The sequence below is a fragment of the Histoplasma capsulatum genome (genome assembly GCF_000150115.1).
Source record: "Histoplasma capsulatum G186AR genomic scaffold supercont2.16, whole genome shotgun sequence".
Taxonomy (NCBI): domain Eukaryota; kingdom Fungi; phylum Ascomycota; class Eurotiomycetes; order Onygenales; family Ajellomycetaceae; genus Histoplasma; species Histoplasma capsulatum.
In genome coordinates this window covers 278,832-296,043 of record NW_025544816.1, presented here as the reverse complement: position 1 = coordinate 296,043, position 17,212 = coordinate 278,832, and the positions used below count along the sequence as shown (strand labels likewise).

The window sequence follows — 17,212 nt, the reverse complement described above, 5'->3', positions numbered from 1 at the left end:
TGTCCTTCCTCTCATTTTTTAGCCGCGGACTTGTTCAACAGTATACTTACTACTTTCTCTCGTTCGCTCCAACCAGCCTTAGCTCACCACATATCTCGTTCGCGTTTACTGGCTAGGCTATATTTATCCTGTCGAATCGATTGGTCCCACCGGATCTAATTCAACTTCTCTGTCGTCATTGGCCCCTTGGCTGCGTACCTCGTACACTACTGTTTTTTCTCCGCCCGCCTCGTCCGCTTTTGGTCGAGACAACAACGACGGCGCAAGTATTGTTGCTTGCGTATACCTCTTCTTTCACTCGTTTACCCACATTTGTAAAAGACTTATTGCCTAATGTTTTCAATTCTTATCCTTTTGTTCATCAACAATAAATAGATTAGGCAGCTTGGACTAGATATTTCCCCTCCCCGCACTCCCTTGGGTGTCACCATGGTTTCCAAACTATCAAAGCCATCGCAGGTGTCCCAGCATACTGCTGGCATCTTTGCGGATATGTCCGTGGATGGCCCGCCGATAGGGACGCTGGTGGCCATCATTGACCGCGCCAAAAATCTACCCAACAGGAAATCAATGGGCAAGCAGAATCCCTACTGTGCCGCGCGGCTGGGGAAGGAAGCGAAGAAGACAGAAACCGATATGAGAGGCGGCCAGACCCCCAAATGGTGAGTGAGCTGGGATTCATTTTACCGACGTCATATTTTCTTACTTATGATAATCCGATTGCTAACAGATGCCCTTCCCATTTTCTAACATGTTTAGGGATCAAGAGTTGCGGTTTACGGTCCACGAATCGCCCGATTACACCCAATTGAAAGTGTCCGTCTTCAATGACGATAAGAAAACTGATCTCATCGGTGAAACGTGGATTGATATTAAAAACGTTATTATCCCAGGTGGTGGGCAGAATGATTTTTGGCACTCATTGCAGTGCAAAGGGAAATATGCGGGGGATATCAGGATCGAGTTGACCTTTTACGACACCCGCCCCAAGGATGAGGCGGTTATCGAGAGGAGAAAGGAAACAGAAAAAGTAGAGGCAAAGACAGAAACTGTGCAATCAGGTCTCTCTGGTCCCCGTCAGGCGAAACCACTCAAAAGAAGGCCTCTCCCAGCAGACCCAACTGGCTCGTCTCTCGCTCGCCCGTCTTCATCTGATCATGCTCGCCCTTCATCTCGAGACAACCACCCTACCCCAACTCGACAACAAATACAAGCCCCACCTCAGCTCCAACCCCACCCGCAATCACAACCGCATCCGCAGCCCCAGCCAGGCCCTCCGACACAGATTCCACGGACATACGAAACTCCCGATGATTTTAATCGTTCATGGGGCCCTCCGCCCCCAACAGTTGTTTCGAAGCACACCCCTCCCATGCCGCAACCTTATCAACGCCCACCCCCGCGAGAGGTTCAAGAGTTACCAGCTGATCAGTACGATCGTCGACCTCCACCCCCAATGCCGCTTCCTCGAGAGATGGCGTATCCTCAAGAACCGGAGTATAACCACCATGTCCACAATAATCCGCACCAACCGCTTGACCACGGCCTGCAGCGTTCTCTCGAACAAAATGGATATGAATATCCTGCTGAACCAACCCAACGTTCCCGGGATACCTATCAGACACCTCCCCGACAACATAGCTACATTATGCCTGCGCCAGAAAATTACAGTGGTGGCCCACCCTCATATCCTCCTCCTTCCAGTGGTTCTCCATACGGTGCTGTAGAATCGCAGCCACAAGTTCCGGAGCCCTCCTCACAATCTCTAGTCATGGCTAATGCTGGTGATCGCCGTAGCCCCTACCACCAGCATAGTTCCTCTCATTCAAACAATGATTCCTTCCTTGAAACCCCGTTACGCAATTCCGTGAACCAAACGGACTTCCATCCCCGCCATGAATACAGGCAGCCGCATGTTCAGGATGAGGATGAAGATGGACCGCCCCCCCCACCCCCAGTGCATCGCCAAGGCTTCCAACAACACCAACAGCAGCACCACCACCAACAACAACACTCTAGCCCACCACTACTTGTGGAGTACTCTCAAAACGAAATGGGCGCCATACCAATGCCGGATCCTCTCAATGTAGGCCCAGGCAGAACGTCCCCCATGGACGACCAGCAGACATACGTTGCGTACTCTCCAAGTTACGAGAATCAGAATTTCTCATCTGCAGAAACAGAGCCCGTTTATTCAACTTCCCCGACGCCTTCGAACAACAATAGCTACAGGCATGATAGGGGACGTTCTCAGGACCGACCTAGCACGTCAAACGGGGAGACTGTCCCATCAGCCTTAAGACCTGGCTACGAAGCGCCTGATGTAGACGAAAGGGACCGAAACATGTATAATGGCCATCCCGAGCGCCAGCAGAGTTATGTCCGGCCACCACCCCCTCAACCAACGCCACCATCTCAACTCGTGCGAGTATCTCCAAGTATTGTGGCTGAGCGGCCGCATCGAACAACCCCTGACCTCCGACATGTCCCTCCCCGTAAATCCCTTAGTCCCCATCCGTCTCCTTCAGAGGAGCCCGGTACCTTAGACGGGATTCCATTTTCGCCAGACTCTTTCGACGCCCTGAATCCTCACATATCAACGGCCTCCGCACTTCAACAACCGGCTCCTCCATACGGGACTCCCGAGGGTGCTATGGAAGCCGCCCGACAGCGAGAGGTGGAGAAGTTGCGGGATCTAGGTCCGATAATTGGTAATGACGGTCGGGTTATTGATCCGTCTGACCATTTACCCACGGACACCTGGGCACCAGAGCCAGAACGCAAATCGCGGAAACCGGAGATAGTCGTGCGATTCAAGCACGCGCCACAGAACTCGACGCGGTTCTCGCCACGCGAATCAACTGCAACTCGGTCATCATTGTCCTCTTCTGAAAAGGTTACAAAGGCGCGTCCACATTCAATGGCTCCTGCCCAATCATATTCCCAGGGCCATTCACCCAACCCTCCACCCCAACAAACTATCAACTCGAATTCCACCCCTCAAAGTCTGGCTCACCTCCAACAACAAGGTACCCGCCCCTACTCGTATATACAACCAAGTACTGTCGCCAGTGGCAACGATCTTATGTACACGCAGAATCACAATCACAACCACCACCATTCCCCATCCCAACGGCCAAACAACGCCTTCAGCGGCAGTGAACGCAATTCGTATGGGTATAATGGGAATAATAATATAAATACACCGCCGTATGCCAACCACAGCCACAACCCGCGCACGTCCGTCTCCCCTTCTCCCAACCCAGCATCACATCAGCCTCAGTTCCCCTCGAATCACCAGCCTCCACGCCACTCCCACTCCCACTATCATTCACATTCTCCGACATCAAGCTCGATTTCCACGGCTCCTCCAATCCCCGCAAAAGTCCCTGTGCATAGCAGCGGAAGCGGCGGCGGAGGGGAGCTGGACGCGTTAAGTGAGGAGATGCGGAGGATTGATATTGGTGTCTCTGGTGGTGGCGTCGGAGGGGCAGGGAACGCGGGGAGGAGGGGGAGGGCGAGGGTGTCCTATGTTGGGGGTGGGGGACCGGGATATGCAGGGTGATTGTTCTTTTTTGGTTGCGTTTAATTTTGTTTGATTTGATCTGATTTGAGAGGTTTACTCTGCCTGCGTGGATCTTTGGGATGTATTTGGATTAGGGTGGGTGAGCATGGTTTTGGCTTGGGTCGGTTCTGGTTGGACTTGGTTTGAGTCGATATAGAGCATATCCCTTTTTGGAGTTTTATTTTTGTTTGATTTAGAGGAACGCGGCGGTGCTTGTTCATTATTTTGGCTGGAGGGCGGATTTATCTATATTTCCTTAGCTTGGTATCGGAATGTATGCGGGAACGGAACAACATTAGCCCGTCCCGACTAAATTTCTCGATCGAAAAAGAAAAACATCGTCGAACACCTCAGCATGACTTGGTTATATCTATCTAGTTCTACACAATCTATTGATAATCATATGCAAGCCGGGAATCCCAGTGACGCCATGCATTATACATCTGCTTGCTAGATCCTACTCAACTCCACCCTCCCATCGCCAATTCCCCAACACCACCACCTCGCCAGATCATCAAATGGCGGCCCCCGTTCTCCCGCTCCCGCAAACAAAACTCCCCTCAATCCCCTCCACCCGCCTAACCCCCGAGCAGCAATACTGGCGCTCCTTCAAGAACCCCCTCCTCCTGCCCTCCCCGTCCAACAGCCCCATAAACCACATCTCCCAACCCTCGCTCCCCTCCTCCGCCTCCTCCTTCAGCACCTCCGCAGCCAGCAGCCCAGCAGCGCCCCCGGACCTCTTCACCGTCACCACCGGCGCCCGCGTCCAACTCTACTCAATCCGCACACGCAAGCTTCTAAAAACCATCACCCGTTTCGACGATATCGCCCGCTGCGCCTCCGTGCGCGCCGACGGTCGCGTCCTCGCCGCCTCTGACGACGGCGGCACCATCCAAGTCTTCGACATCCACTCCCGCGCCATCCTCAAGACCTGGCGCGAGCACAAACAGCCCGTCTGGGCCGTGCAGTTTTCTCCCGCGAACCCAACGGCGCTGGTCAGCGCGAGCGACGACCGCACGGTCCGGCTGTGGGATCTGCCCAGCGAGACCAGCGTGCGCACGTTCGTGGGGCATGCGGACTATGTGCGGTGTGCGGGGTTTATGCCTGCGGCTGGCGGAGGGAGGGGGGGTGATTTGCTCTATTCGGGTGGGTATGATGGGTTGGTGAAGGTGTGGGATTCGCGAGCGGCGACGGCGGTGGCCCCCGGAAGGGGGGGCAGGAGTGTAATGACGTTTAAGATGCGGGCGCCGGTGGAGAGTGTGTTGCCGTTGGCGGCAGGGACGACGGTGCTTGCGGCAGCGGAAAATAAGATTGCGGTGCTGGATGTTGTGGCGGGGAAGCCGCTGCATGTTATCAAGAGCCATCAGAAGACGGTTACGGCGCTGTCGTTAGCGTCGGGGGGTAGAAGGGTAGTTAGTGGCGCGCTGGATGGGCATATGAAAGTGTTCGAGACTACGGGGTGGAATGTTGTAGGCGGGAGTAAATACCCGTCTCCCATTTTGTCCCTGGGCGTCATTACCACCGGCTCGGACAGGGAGGACAAGCATATCGCCGTCGGCATGCAATCTGGCCTGCTCTCCATCCGCACGCGGCTATCGGGTGAGCAGAAGGTGCGCGAGCGAGAGCGGCAGAGAGAGATGCAGGCGCTGCTCGATGGCAAGCTAGACGAACACGACAAGCGCATGGCGAAGAAACAGAAACAGAAGCGCGGCAAGGGCTGGGAGAAGCGTCTGCGCGGCATGGATTTTGTCGGGGAAGGGGTTGATATCGTCATTGATGCCCAGGAGCCCTCCGCCTCGGCGCGGAAGCGCAAGCGGGAACAGCCCTGGGAACTCGACCTGCGCAAGGGCCGCTATGCCGCTGCTCTTGATGCGGTCCTGTGCCCACCCAACACCAACGACGCCACCCCTACAAACAGCAAACTCAGCACCCTAACCCTCCTCACGGCGCTACGACACCGCTCCGCCCTCCGCACGGCGCTCAGTGGGCGCGATGAAGTCACGCTGCAACCCGTGTTACAGTGGGTGTATAAATCCATCACGGACCCTAGGGTTGTGGATATGTGTGTTGAGGTTGCGATGAATATACTAGATATTTACTCGGGGAACCTGGGCCAGTCGGTGGTTTTTGACGGGATGGTGGAGAAGCTACATGCGCGAGTGCGGGAGGAGGTGGATCGTGCACAACAGGCGTGGATGACGAAGGGGATGCTGGGGATGCTGAGTGTATCTTGAAAAACCTGGTTTTTTGCCTTGTGCTCTTCGTGTATTGTCTGACTTCCTGAGAATATCCTTCCCATCTTGGAGAGCTAGGGGAGGTAGGTGTTCAGGAGTATTTTGTTCTTTCATTTCCTTCGTGGGATGTCTTCGTTTGCATGGATGTTTTCTTGTTTTCCGTTTTTAGCGATGCCGCTGGGTGAAAAGGATGGATAAAAGCAACTGTGTAACCGTGTTCATAGTATAGATTCAGAATAGCATAGCTGGGCAAGTGAAGCCTGGTTTATCTTAAATTCATAGAGGACTGCAACGGTCGTTAAAAAAAAAATCCACCTCCAAGGCCCCGACAGAGAAGTGCCCAAAACAAAAGAGACATATATCAGTGACGAAAGCATTGACAAATGAATATCATACACATCGACATTCATATAAATCAGCGTCACTTGCTTCCTCAACTGTGGTTGACACATTTCCCATATCTCCCCAAAAATGCCTGCTTGCAACGTACATCGAAACAACACAATCCGGGCATGCCGCTGACAATATAGCATATCCGCAATGAAAACATTGCTAGGGGAACTTACGCAACTCAGCACCCACAAATCACTTGCTCTCCTCCACTGCAATCAACGGCCAACAGGCGTAAACCCATCTGCCGTATTTCCCGTTACTTAATACACCTTCGCAAAGAGCCTCGTAAACCCTTCCCCGGGCTCAGGTTGCAACCAATTCCGCTCATCATACTTCCACCCCTCTGCCCCCTCAATGACATGAAACGTATACGCAAACCGGCTCTTATCGCTGGTATTCCGCTCACTCTGATGCAACACATTCCCATGAATGAGCACCAACGACCCAGCTTGGACCTCCAGCAGCTCGAAATCCTCGTCCCGGGGTTCATACGGCTCCTCGTCCCCATTCCCATGATCTTGACCATCACGAGCCTCCGCAGCCAACTCAGCCGCCAGCCCAGGACCGTCCCATTTCACAAACTCCGTGCCTCCGTCCGCTTCGCCGCCAATACACCGCACAAGCCTGCGCTGGATGTTACCCCGTCGATGACTACCCCTCCACACCCCCAACGCCCCGTTCCCCTTCCCGGCATCCTGCAGCGCCACCCACCACCCAACGGCGCTTGGCGGGTCTGTGTACAGGAACTCACTGTCCTTGTGCGGGTGCACGGCCGCGCCGATGCCGGGCTGCTTGCAGATGACCATGGACTGCAGGACGCGCGGGTCACGGAAGCCCAGGTCGCGGGCGATGGCGGCGTTACGGGCCCCTGTGCTTATACCGTTGTGCGAGCCGGCGGCGGCGGGAGTGGAGGGCACGGTGACCTGAGCAAAGGGCGGGGAGAGGACGTGGAGGGCATGGCCGATTTTATTGATGGAGAGGGCCTTTGGCTTGCGCAGCTCGGGCGGGGAGGAGTTGGGGATGAAGGCGTCCGGCTCGAAGAAGAAATGGATTTTGTTGCCGGAGGTGAGGAAGTATTGGTCGCCGATGTGTTTTGCCTTGGCGTTGTTGGTGCTGTAGCTTGTGTCGTCATCGGACTCGTCGCCGGTCGTGAAGCAGGTTAGTGGGTGCGAGGCGAGAGGGAAGCCGTCGAGGAGGGCGTGGGTGGTTTGGAGGAGGGAGGAGACCTCGCCGCCGCTGAGGAAGTTGGGGATTACCAGGTAGCCATTCTGGCGGAATGAGGCTAGCTGGAAGGGTGTGAGACCGGGAATGGAGGAGGGCGGAGGGGATGGGGTAGGTGTAGTAGTGGGCATGTTGGACGATGGCCGAGGGCCCTGTTGCGGCATGCTCTGGGGGTGTGCCAGGAATGATGATGCTGGCTCATATGGCAGCTGGCGATATAGTCCGGGGTAGCTCTGGGGGTAGCTCTTTGGCGGATCTGAAGCCGAAGTTGTTGGAGTTGTTCCAGTTGTTGCAGTTGGAGCCTTGGATGAGAAAACGCGGGGGAGTTAGGGCTAGGATCTTATCTAATCTGATCCGGGAAACCTAGTTAACCACAAGCATACAGTTGTAAAGAGAGTGCAACTGGGAGGGGACCTGCGATGCAGGGTATTGAGATAGAGGAGGGCACATTCGCTTGTTAGAGACGATATATTCCTGTTTTCTCAATCCCTAGCTATATATCCAGGGGTATCCCGAAAGCCAGAATGCGCTATAAACCCAATCACTGTGTACTGAATGGGCAGACCGAAAAATTATACCGGGCTACTCAAAATAAGGGTCTCTCATCATAGAACATATATATAAGGAAACCTGGGCGATAGCTGACGCCATAGCACATCCATTCCCATCCCATTCCCATCCCATCACCAGAGGAATAATGTAGTCCACAAAATCATTACCTTCGAGATTCCGAGATAGATCGCAATTTATGGTATCGTTAGTTCATGATTCGAGGGGGCTCCACTTCGCTACCCCGAGTCCTGACTTGACATGCAGTGCCGCGCCATATCGTATCAGGCAGCACTCCTGCCAGTGCCCGGTAGTCTAATTCTGCCCTCTCCATACTTCCTCTTGACCTTTTCAACCACTGCCGGAAGACTGTAGGTCCAGTGACAAACCATTCCAGCAAGGAAACCAATCCCATCGTTCTTGAACGCAACCAGCATACCCACCGTGACCATCATGACGGTCCATCTCTGCTTCTTCTCAGCGTCGCTCAGGCCGCTCCCGGACCGCCCTAACCCAGACGCATTCCCGGAACCCGGGTGTTTGGTCAAATCCCATGCGCGGGCCGTATTCAAGCTCTCGCCCACACTCGCTAGCTCAAGCCCAGCTGCAATGACCATCACGCCCAGGAAAGATCTGGGAAACCGCTGCAGCAGGCCAACCAGGGTGTTTCCGAAAAAAAGGCCTACAATTAACTTGAAGGTGCCGAGGAGAATGATACTCGCCCCGCTCCGAGCGCCAAATCGATATTGCGCGGCCAGCCCGCCAGAGCCATGGCACACTGGCATCGCACCAAACCAGCAGCCTAGCAGATTCATGCCAGCAACGCTGAACCCGATTGCTGTCGTCGACGGCGTCTGCACCTCCGGCAACAGATCACCAGCCAGATACACAACAGCAACGATCGAGTTGAGCGTCGTCAATGGGATCTGGCCAATGCCAGCATCAACAATACCAACTCTCCACTCATTGCCGACGGGCGTAAAAACACCAGGCTTCCAAATGCCAAAGGACGGCAGTCTCCCATGTGACGAAGAGGCCCCTAACAGCACAAACCCAAAGACAAGCCCGACCACAAACACCACAAGCGCATACGGCACACGCCGATAGATCCCCGTCAACGCCAGCCCCACAAACGCCACAAGCATCCAGATATAATTGTCCCCCCAGCTCGGCCCCGTCCAGCTCAGCTGGGTCTTCAAACTCGCACCGGCAGAGATGACCAACGACAGGCCCGCGCCCACCTGGATCCCCTTGACGACGGGCGTCGGCACCACGCGCGCAAACCACTTCAGCAGGCCCGTGACGCTGAAGAGAAGGATGCAGGCGCCGACGAAGATGCCCGCAGCCGCGATCTCGCCGGGGGAGAAATGTTTGGCGATGGCCACGGCGGCAATGGCTTTCATGGGCTGCACGGGCAAGGGGATTCCGAAGAACAGGCCAGTGAGGACGTTGTAGAGGCCGGAGAAAATCAGGGTTGCGGGCAGGGAAACGCTGTGGTTTATGGTGAGGGCGGTGAGGAGGGGGAGGAAGGTGCCCAGGTCGCCCAGGGCGCCGGAGAGCTCAGCAAGGGGATTATTGCGAAGGGTTTGGAAGTTGTGGCGGGAGTGGGCCAGTTTTGGCCGCTGAAGGCCGAAGGGGAGGGGCATGTTGGCGGTTTAATTTGTTCTTTCTCTTATTAAGGGCTAGTGAAGGAGGAAGAGGTGGTTGGCTGGTGGTGGGGGGGGGGGGGGGGTTTGTTGGAGTGGGAAGGGGTTTGGAAGGGCAGCATGGAGGAGAGAGAGATGTCGATGAAGTTGGTCAGGGCTGTGCGTCGTGGAATGTCAAGATATATGTAGTCGGCTGGAAGCTGGTTACACGGCGGATGTGGAATGATCCGTTTGGCTGGAGCCCAGGGCTTCCTCCGCCGCAGATCTATAACTAAAACATGGAGTTGATTAGGGCTATTTCCGATGTTTTGGGCGTGTTCATGTGACCTGCACTGGCAGCCCCAACACATTGCGATCAACTATCCACTGTTTACCTGCAAAAACACCCCAACAGGCCGAATGAGGAAGATCCAGCAGCTGTGACGCCATGACGCCTCGTCCGAAACGTCCCCGCCCCAAGATAAGCTGGTGGAAACGGAAATGGTATGTGTGGCGAGCGAAGGAGAGCCCGTTGAAGCTTCGAGGCAGCATTAAACGCCTTCGCCATCACAACAAGCGGCCGTACCTTGCCCTGCTGCGTCTTTTTCTACCCGCCTCTTTGACTTCATGGTCATATCCAATTCCCGAGCCTCTTCCTCCCCTGCGCCTGGTTGATAATCCATCGCTTTGCTGGACACGACGATGTGAAGGGGACTTGAAGAATTTACAGGCAATACCCCTCTGGCGCTCGCACGATACTCCGCTGCGCTCTCTTTACCGCATGTACGAGGTGACAATGGCTGGAGAGAGCATGATCGTGGCGATTGGGTATGAAGTTGAATATTTCTGGTATCAAAGTGGGCCTGCTTGGGAACTGCACTGTATCCCTGATCCGCAAGATCCAGACCCTATCCGCTATGCGGTTCTTGCCTGCATTGTCGAGTCCATGCCTGAAGCTTTCAATTTCAAGCTCAGCATTGGGATGCGAAGGGACAGAAAGAACGTTCCTCCTGGGGATTGGGATGGTGTGAACAATCCATACGCACCCTACACTTCAGTGGCTGGACCAGAATGGACAAAGCATGTACTCCCTATCGATAAGGACTATCTACGAGACGTTATGCCTGCGAGGATGCTTGATTCGGAAGGGAGACTTGTTCTCCACGAGGAAGCAGAGAGCGAGATTTTCGCCAAGAGAAATATAGTTGCTACGGAGGAAAGGTTTTGGAGGATATAATCCGTCGCCTTCACGGTTGTTCGTTCTGCCAGCGCTACCTGTTGTCGATACAAAATATTCGAATTCACATGGGGTATCTGAGCTGTGGGAAATTGGACCAGAAAAAAAAACGTCTAGTAGGTCTTCATTCCAACCTCACAACGTTTCGAGCCTATCGTATATCATACGTAAAAACGTTAAAAACAACTATTACAAAACATGCCCGAGCATTAATATTCCACAACCAAAGCAGCCACTCGTGTTCCACATATTAGTTCTTGGTTCAAACAGTCACTTAGCAAAAGGGACTGTTCCCATACCGTTCTCCATACATCGCTGCGACCCGATCCAAAACGCGGTCGGCGATGACAATATCAAAACCATTTGGGTTCAACCTTTGAATTTAAAAAAAAAAAATGGCATCCCTTTCTGATGGTCCATTGTTTTGATTTATTGGGGTATTCAGAATAACCATGACGTCTTCAGTATCAGTGGCAATTTTGTGATGATGGGGCCTGGTGAAGAGATGCCAGAGATTTGTCTCCATGCCCCACTCCAATGGCACTGCCAGTACCTGTAAATTTTCACCAGACCAGAGAACAATATTTTGTTTCTTAGCATCGCTAAAATGGATTTGCGAGCAGGCTGAGTGAGAAATAGAGCAACTGAATCATTTATCCAATGCTCTCCAAAGCTCAAATCTCTCCCCACCTCAACCATGACGGTGTGTATCATACGGAACAGTTCCTCATCAGAAGCATACTCCGGATCGATTATAACATCAATATCTTCGGTCATTGCGCGATTTGGAAGTATGAAACTGCGAGATAGCCGCCTGGGGATATCATCGTAATAGGAGAAACAGCATATATCAATTCATTTCCTCCCAATGCCTTGTCCAATGCTTCGAGTCCTAAGTACAAGTACTTCTTATCAGCGATAGGCTTCAAATGTTCGACGATTTCCACTACCTTTGCTTGTTTTTGTTTTGTCGAGGACCAGCCTTTCCTCTGCCATAGCTTCAAATTCCGAACCTCTCTTCACAGATTGTGTCTGAGTAAGAAATGCCTGGTATTCATCTAGCCCCCCCTCCCCCACCACACGCGTTCGTAGCGGGCCGATCCACGTATCGACGTCCTCAAATCCAACGCTTGGTAAGGTGCACCAAGGGTCCCCCTGCTGTTCCGAATTGCTAGATCTTACATCTCCTGAGCATTTGACTGGTTCTTAGAGCAATGATTATGTTGTCCATGATACCAACATCATTTCTTTGCCCAACGTAGAACGGATTCCGCGATAGCAATGCCCGTAAAGACTGAAGCCTCGCATATTCAGCTGGGAACTATGTTGGCTGCTGTGAAATTGCTTCGGCTAGCACCAACATGCACCAAGAACCGCAAGGGTTGCTCAACTGGGTCTAGATATCTCCGCAATACCCCGCGGTCAACGTGATGGCAATACCCCAGAAACTGCAACGGTCTCATACGCATAAATAATGATAGATGGAATGTGTATTTTAGGAGTCCTGCTGAGCCATCCGCAACTCGGCCGTGAGCCGCGAGCGTTGAGGCAGTCGACTTTTAACGTCCTTTGCTAATCACAAACTTAGTTACACAGTACATAAACTTCAACGGATATCAGAGCTAGTAGTTGACGTTAAGGTTGTCTACTAAACCATGTCAGTGCTTAACCAAATATATCCTCAACAATGACTTACCCGTGCGTGGGCTGAGGTCAATGGGTGAAAGAGAGCTCATCAGACAAACCCACCGCTTTATGATCCCTTCCCAATAATACCACCTTTTGTTTAATTCCAGGCATTCGCAGCATGCACGGCCAGTGTTGCAAGGAGCGGAATTCGCACCTGTTGTCCCGCCCACAAGCCCTTGTTAGATGCTTGTATTGGGGATGAAAAGACATCCTTTCTCCGGTAAGCTTTTCTGGGTTGAAGTTGAAACCAGATTAGATTTCCTTCTGAAAAGGACGGAGCATGCTCTATTTTTTTTTTTTTTTTTTTTTTCCTCTATTATTGAGTGTCGTTGGGCCTCTGCAATGCAAGAGAAAGAAGTAGACAAAGAGAGATAGACAAAGGGATCCTCAAGGTCTCAAGGTTTCTCTGTTCGAATTCACGTCTTTTGTCTGTGTTATTCGCCGTTGCTGCATGTCTCGCATATCACACGAATATCAACCCGGGGAAAGGATTTCAGGTCAGATATCTTGATATAAATAAACCACTCAGCCGCTTCACCTTTCCACCATGAACCCGCGGTAAAAGTTGATCGAATAAGCCGCGGATGTTCATACCCCAGGTGTAGGCAGCTGCAGTATCAGCTATAGAAGAACCTTGATTCCTCCAATCCCTCCCCATTTTCATGCACCAGCAGTCATAGCCATCCTCTGGAGCTCATCTCTCGAATAGTCCCATCAGCAACACACAAAAACCACCCACCACGATCCTCTCAACCCAGTCAGCAATGTCGACCAAGCCAACAATCCTCTTAGTCCACGGCGGCTGGCAATCCCCCTCCGTCTGGACGTTCGTGATGCCGCTTCTCGAGAAGGCCGGCTACTCTGTCTATCCAGTCCTGCTCAAGTCGCCAGGCATGGCACCCGCCGCGCCCGACTTCTCCTGCGATGTGGATGCCATCAGAAGCAGCGTCGAGGCTGTCCTGGAGTGTGGCAAGGATGCTGTCGTGGTTATGCACTCGTATGCTGCGATTGCCGGGTGCGAGGCGCTGAAGATGTTCCATGATGAGATGAAGGGTTATGCCCATGGCGGAGATGGTGGTGATGGCTGGGTTGCATCTGACTCCAGTGCTGTGAAAAGGGATCTTGACACAAAACATGCACACAGGGGTGATGGTGATAGTGATGCTGTCGTGCCTGCGAAGTACATCTCACGCCGTGGCAGGATTGTGCATCTTGCATTCATTGTTGGGATGGTTATGCCGGTGGGGAAGGGTCTGTGGACACCTGAGCGCACAGAATGGGATGGCTTTGAATTGAAGGTAATGGATGCTATCCTATGTCGTTTTGTATTTCATTTCTTTCATTTCTTTCATTGCTTCACCCATTCATCCATTCATGCATATGTCTCCCTCTCACACTCACACACAGTCTCCTCATATCTCCCACCCATGAAAGCCACCACTAACCAACCGCGAAATCCAGGACGAGCTCATCCGCATCCTCGACGGGCCCCGCCGCTTCTACAACGACCTCCCGGCCTCCGCCCAGAAATACTGGTCCGGCAAGCTAAAACTCCAACCACGCCCGTAAGCCCCTTTCCAAAAGCAAAAGTAAAAAAAAAAAAAAAGAAACATTTCCTAACCCTAACCAATATAAAAAACAGCGTTTTCTTTTCCCCACTCACCTACCCCGCCTACCGCCACTACCCTTGCTCATATCTCATGTGCAAGCTCGACGGCGCGGTTCCCTTCAAGGTGCAGACGCGCATGGCGTTTGGGGCGGGGATTGCACGCGAACGGATCGAAATCTTGGAGGACGCGGGGCATTCGCCGATGATCAGTCGGCCGGCGAAGGTGGCGGGGTTTATTCGGCGGGCGGCGGGCGAGGGAGTCGCGGTTGTGGAGAGTCGACTATGAGCGTTGCGAGTGCTTGCGGCCGGGATGTCAGTGGGGTGTGTTGGAGTGGATGCAACGCATGCCTGGATGTAATATATTTGAATCAGGTGGCGGTTATTGAATTCTTTCTTTTCTTTCTTTCTTTCTTTTTTTTTTTTTAATGAAAAAAATTAAATTTTAGACCTCCGGAAAACAGATGGATATAAGACTTGAGAGTTACATAGAAATGGTAACTGGAAATGAGAATGAAATCTTCTTGCGTTGGGATTATTTGCCGCTCAGTAAGTAGATTATTGCTTTTTTTTCCCCCCCTCCCTGATCCGCCCCGTTCTTATTGAATTGAATTTGCCCAGCTGGCCCTGAATCAAACGAAGTAATGCATAATTAGGGTTGATGTATCGAATAGAAGCGCTGCTTTAAAAGAACCATCCCCAGCCTAGAGCACTTGAAGAATAAATAAATAAATGCCGAAATTTTCAAGTTGAGTAAGTAGTCTATCCGCTCCATACCCCCCGTTAACAAACACGACCTATCCAAAGGGGGTATAAATAAAAAATATGATTTCATTTCGAACCCTCTTTTTCACCCTTAGTTTTGCCCAAAGCCTAGGAACTCCAAACTCATACAAAATCCAATCCAATCCAATCCACCCGTCTCCCACCCATCCTTGCAAATACGAAGGCGGATCTTGCAAAGAGGACATTTTCACTAACCGAACGTGCTCGAACATACAGACAGGACAGGTTAATACGCCGGCTCTAGATTATCGCGGGTATGTATGTTAGCCAGTTCCTCGTAACAGTCCGCTATAAAGGGAGAAAAATTGGTAGCGATGAAGCCTCAAAGGCAATGGAGAAGCTCCATTGTTGCTATTATTTTGGCTACTACTTACATTAGTGATACCCCGCAGCCCGCGCCCGACGCACGCGTCTAAATTTCCGGATAGCCCTGCGGCGATACGAGGGCCCGGATTCGTACCCTGGTTCGGGTTCGGGTTGCGATGGTGTTTGGTGCTGTGACGGCATCTCATATTCCGATAATGATGGGCCTTCTTGCTGCGGCGGAGTGTGATGCTGTACCGGCATCTCATACTCAGAGGACGGGGCTTCGTGGTGTGATGGAACTTCGATTTCGTAATCTGGGGATTCATGCTGCGGTGGCGTCTGCTGCTGTAATGGGAAATGGTACTCTGGAGGGGATTGGCGCTGTGGTGGAGTTTCTGGCTGCGATGGCATTTCGTACCCCGACGGGGTTTCGCCACGCGGTGGAGTTTGCTGGTGTGACGGGACCTCATACTCTGGCGGCGGTTGCGGGGCTGTTGGGAAAGACGCTGCCGGAGGTGCAGAGGGAGGAGGAGCTTTCGGGTTGTTGACAGGTGGTGGAGGGTTTGCGGGATACGCAGGGGGGGTGGCGGCCGCTGGAGGTTCCGACGCGGCTAATGGGGGCCCCAGACCTGCTGACGGGTACGTTTCTTCGGCTATTGCCCGTGGGGATATAGCCCTTATTGGGGTAGGGAGTAACGGAGGAGGACTAGGTGAGTGGGCAGGGCAATCACCGCGTCCATTCGCGCAGCCATCTGCAGCGAGGGCTAGGGGAATTGACAAGGAAAGGAGGGCAACGGATAACGAGCGCATGGTGATTGCGGGGCTCGCAACGGGAGGGTTTTCCTTTGTCTCTGCGTTCGTTGTCTAACGTCGTGGGAAGGCAAGGGGATGAAAAGTAATAATATTATTTTACCTGCGTAATAATATCCCACAGGTGGACAGCGGTACTTCAATGGGTTTGAATTAGCGGGTTTCTGAACCTTGAACAGCAGCATATTATAGACATGGGGTGCTGTGGCATTTATAATATACTCTTCCCCTTGATGAAGAGCTTTCCCCAGGCCGGCCGTAGGTGTGGATGTGGGAGAAAATGAGGTCTCGGCCCTGTCATTCCAACAAACAGGCGCAGAAGTAAACAGAATGATAGTCGTCGTGCATGATGCGTGGAAATCTATACATCCAGAACGACAATATAAAGAACATCTTGCATGAGACGTAGTGATCTGCACAGCTGCTCGTGCCAAACGGGGGAAGATTCCAGTTTGTCCTCTCTTTTAGCCCGGTTGGTACGACCTAACCAAGGGATGTTTGATGGACGGGTTGGAGTTGGAGTTGGCAAAAACTCTGTTTACCCTTCGCAAGGATATTCCCTTGATTGGCAATATTTGATGTATATTCCTTGGGGAGGGAAGGCATTCCCAGCGACGCAGAGCATACAAACGTGTTTGAACAGTTCAGTTGGTATGTGTTTTAAGGCCGTATGCGTGCTGCAAGAATTGATATAGCCAGGCATAGTTCTCAGCTAAGTTGCCTCCGATGCCGGGTATTTGAAGACCGGATACGCGCTGGAATATCGGACGAAATCTCGTTACTTTGGCCCCGGCCACAGCCCATCCAGACGGCGGGTGCATGTTGGCGCATGAATAAACGGATATGGTGTGTCTGGGGATACGGTTTGCCATGACAAAGAAATACGCCCGGCTTCCTTTCTCTCTGATGGCCGCAGGTATGGGATCATGTTACACCCTCGGACATTTGCGAGCTGGTTCGCAGGCTGGAATTTATGCGGTCAGTTTGATAGAGTATTCCGCGAGTGAGTAGTTTTGTCCGTATAGCCAACATCGCCCGGACAGCCAACCCTTGATATGATCAAGAAGTTGGGCCGAGTTGTGGGGTGGGTGCTAGTAGTTGCTGCGCAGAAAGGAAGTGAGTGGGAAGAGACAAAGAAAACTCACTGTCTCAGCTAAGCTCGTTGAATTTGATAGTCTGCTAACTCAACTC

The 17,212-nt window shown here is 52.5% G+C and overlaps 8 protein-coding genes across 8 annotated transcripts; 4 read left to right on the top strand and 4 right to left on the bottom strand.

The window, feature by feature from the left end:
* Window positions 1-8: 8 nt before the first annotated feature.
* On the top strand, window positions 9-3,765 carry HCBG_08562 (uncharacterized protein; the record flags this gene model as incomplete). Its single annotated transcript, XM_045435611.1, has 2 exons — window positions 9-662; window positions 760-3,765. 2 exons carry the CDS (start codon window positions 430-432, stop codon window positions 3,563-3,565), a joined length of 3,039 nt encoding a protein of 1,012 aa, XP_045283711.1.
* Window positions 3,766-3,981: 216 nt separating this feature from the next.
* Window positions 3,982-5,799, top strand: HCBG_08561 (U3 small nucleolar RNA-associated protein; the record flags this gene model as incomplete). Its single annotated transcript, XM_045435610.1, has 1 exon — window positions 3,982-5,799. One exon carries the CDS (start codon window positions 4,084-4,086, stop codon window positions 5,797-5,799), a length of 1,716 nt encoding a protein of 571 aa, XP_045283710.1.
* A 219-nt stretch (window positions 5,800-6,018) lies between these two features.
* Window positions 6,019-7,544, bottom strand: HCBG_08560 (phytanoyl-CoA dioxygenase; the record flags this gene model as incomplete). Its single annotated transcript, XM_045435609.1, has 1 exon — window positions 6,019-7,544. One exon carries the CDS (start codon window positions 7,542-7,544, stop codon window positions 6,453-6,455), a length of 1,092 nt encoding a protein of 363 aa, XP_045283709.1.
* Window positions 7,545-8,246: 702 nt separating this feature from the next.
* HCBG_08559 (sulfate transporter) lies at window positions 8,247-9,608 on the bottom strand (the record flags this gene model as incomplete). The annotated part of the gene is made up of 1 exon (XM_045435608.1): window positions 8,247-9,608. One exon carries the CDS (start codon window positions 9,606-9,608, stop codon window positions 8,247-8,249), a length of 1,362 nt encoding a protein of 453 aa, XP_045283708.1.
* A 427-nt stretch (window positions 9,609-10,035) lies between these two features.
* HCBG_08558 (uncharacterized protein) lies at window positions 10,036-10,824 on the top strand (the record flags this gene model as incomplete). The annotated part of the gene is made up of 1 exon (XM_045435607.1): window positions 10,036-10,824. The coding sequence occupies one exon, from the start codon at window positions 10,036-10,038 to the stop codon at window positions 10,822-10,824; it is 789 nt and encodes a 262-aa protein (XP_045283707.1).
* Window positions 10,825-11,265: 441 nt separating this feature from the next.
* Window positions 11,266-11,601, bottom strand: HCBG_08557 (uncharacterized protein; the record flags this gene model as incomplete). Its single annotated transcript, XM_045435606.1, has 1 exon — window positions 11,266-11,601. The coding sequence occupies one exon, from the start codon at window positions 11,599-11,601 to the stop codon at window positions 11,266-11,268; it is 336 nt and encodes a 111-aa protein (XP_045283706.1).
* A 1,676-nt stretch (window positions 11,602-13,277) lies between these two features.
* On the top strand, window positions 13,278-14,775 carry HCBG_08556 (uncharacterized protein; the record flags this gene model as incomplete). Its single annotated transcript, XM_045435605.1, has 3 exons — window positions 13,278-13,811; window positions 14,156-14,408; window positions 14,741-14,775. 3 exons carry the CDS (start codon window positions 13,278-13,280, stop codon window positions 14,773-14,775), a joined length of 822 nt encoding a protein of 273 aa, XP_045283705.1.
* A 232-nt stretch (window positions 14,776-15,007) lies between these two features.
* On the bottom strand, window positions 15,008-16,021 carry HCBG_08555 (uncharacterized protein; the record flags this gene model as incomplete). Its single annotated transcript, XM_045435604.1, has 2 exons — window positions 15,008-15,145; window positions 15,314-16,021. The coding sequence occupies 2 exons, from the start codon at window positions 16,019-16,021 to the stop codon at window positions 15,008-15,010; spliced, it is 846 nt and encodes a 281-aa protein (XP_045283704.1).
* Window positions 16,022-17,212: the final 1,191 nt, after the last annotated feature.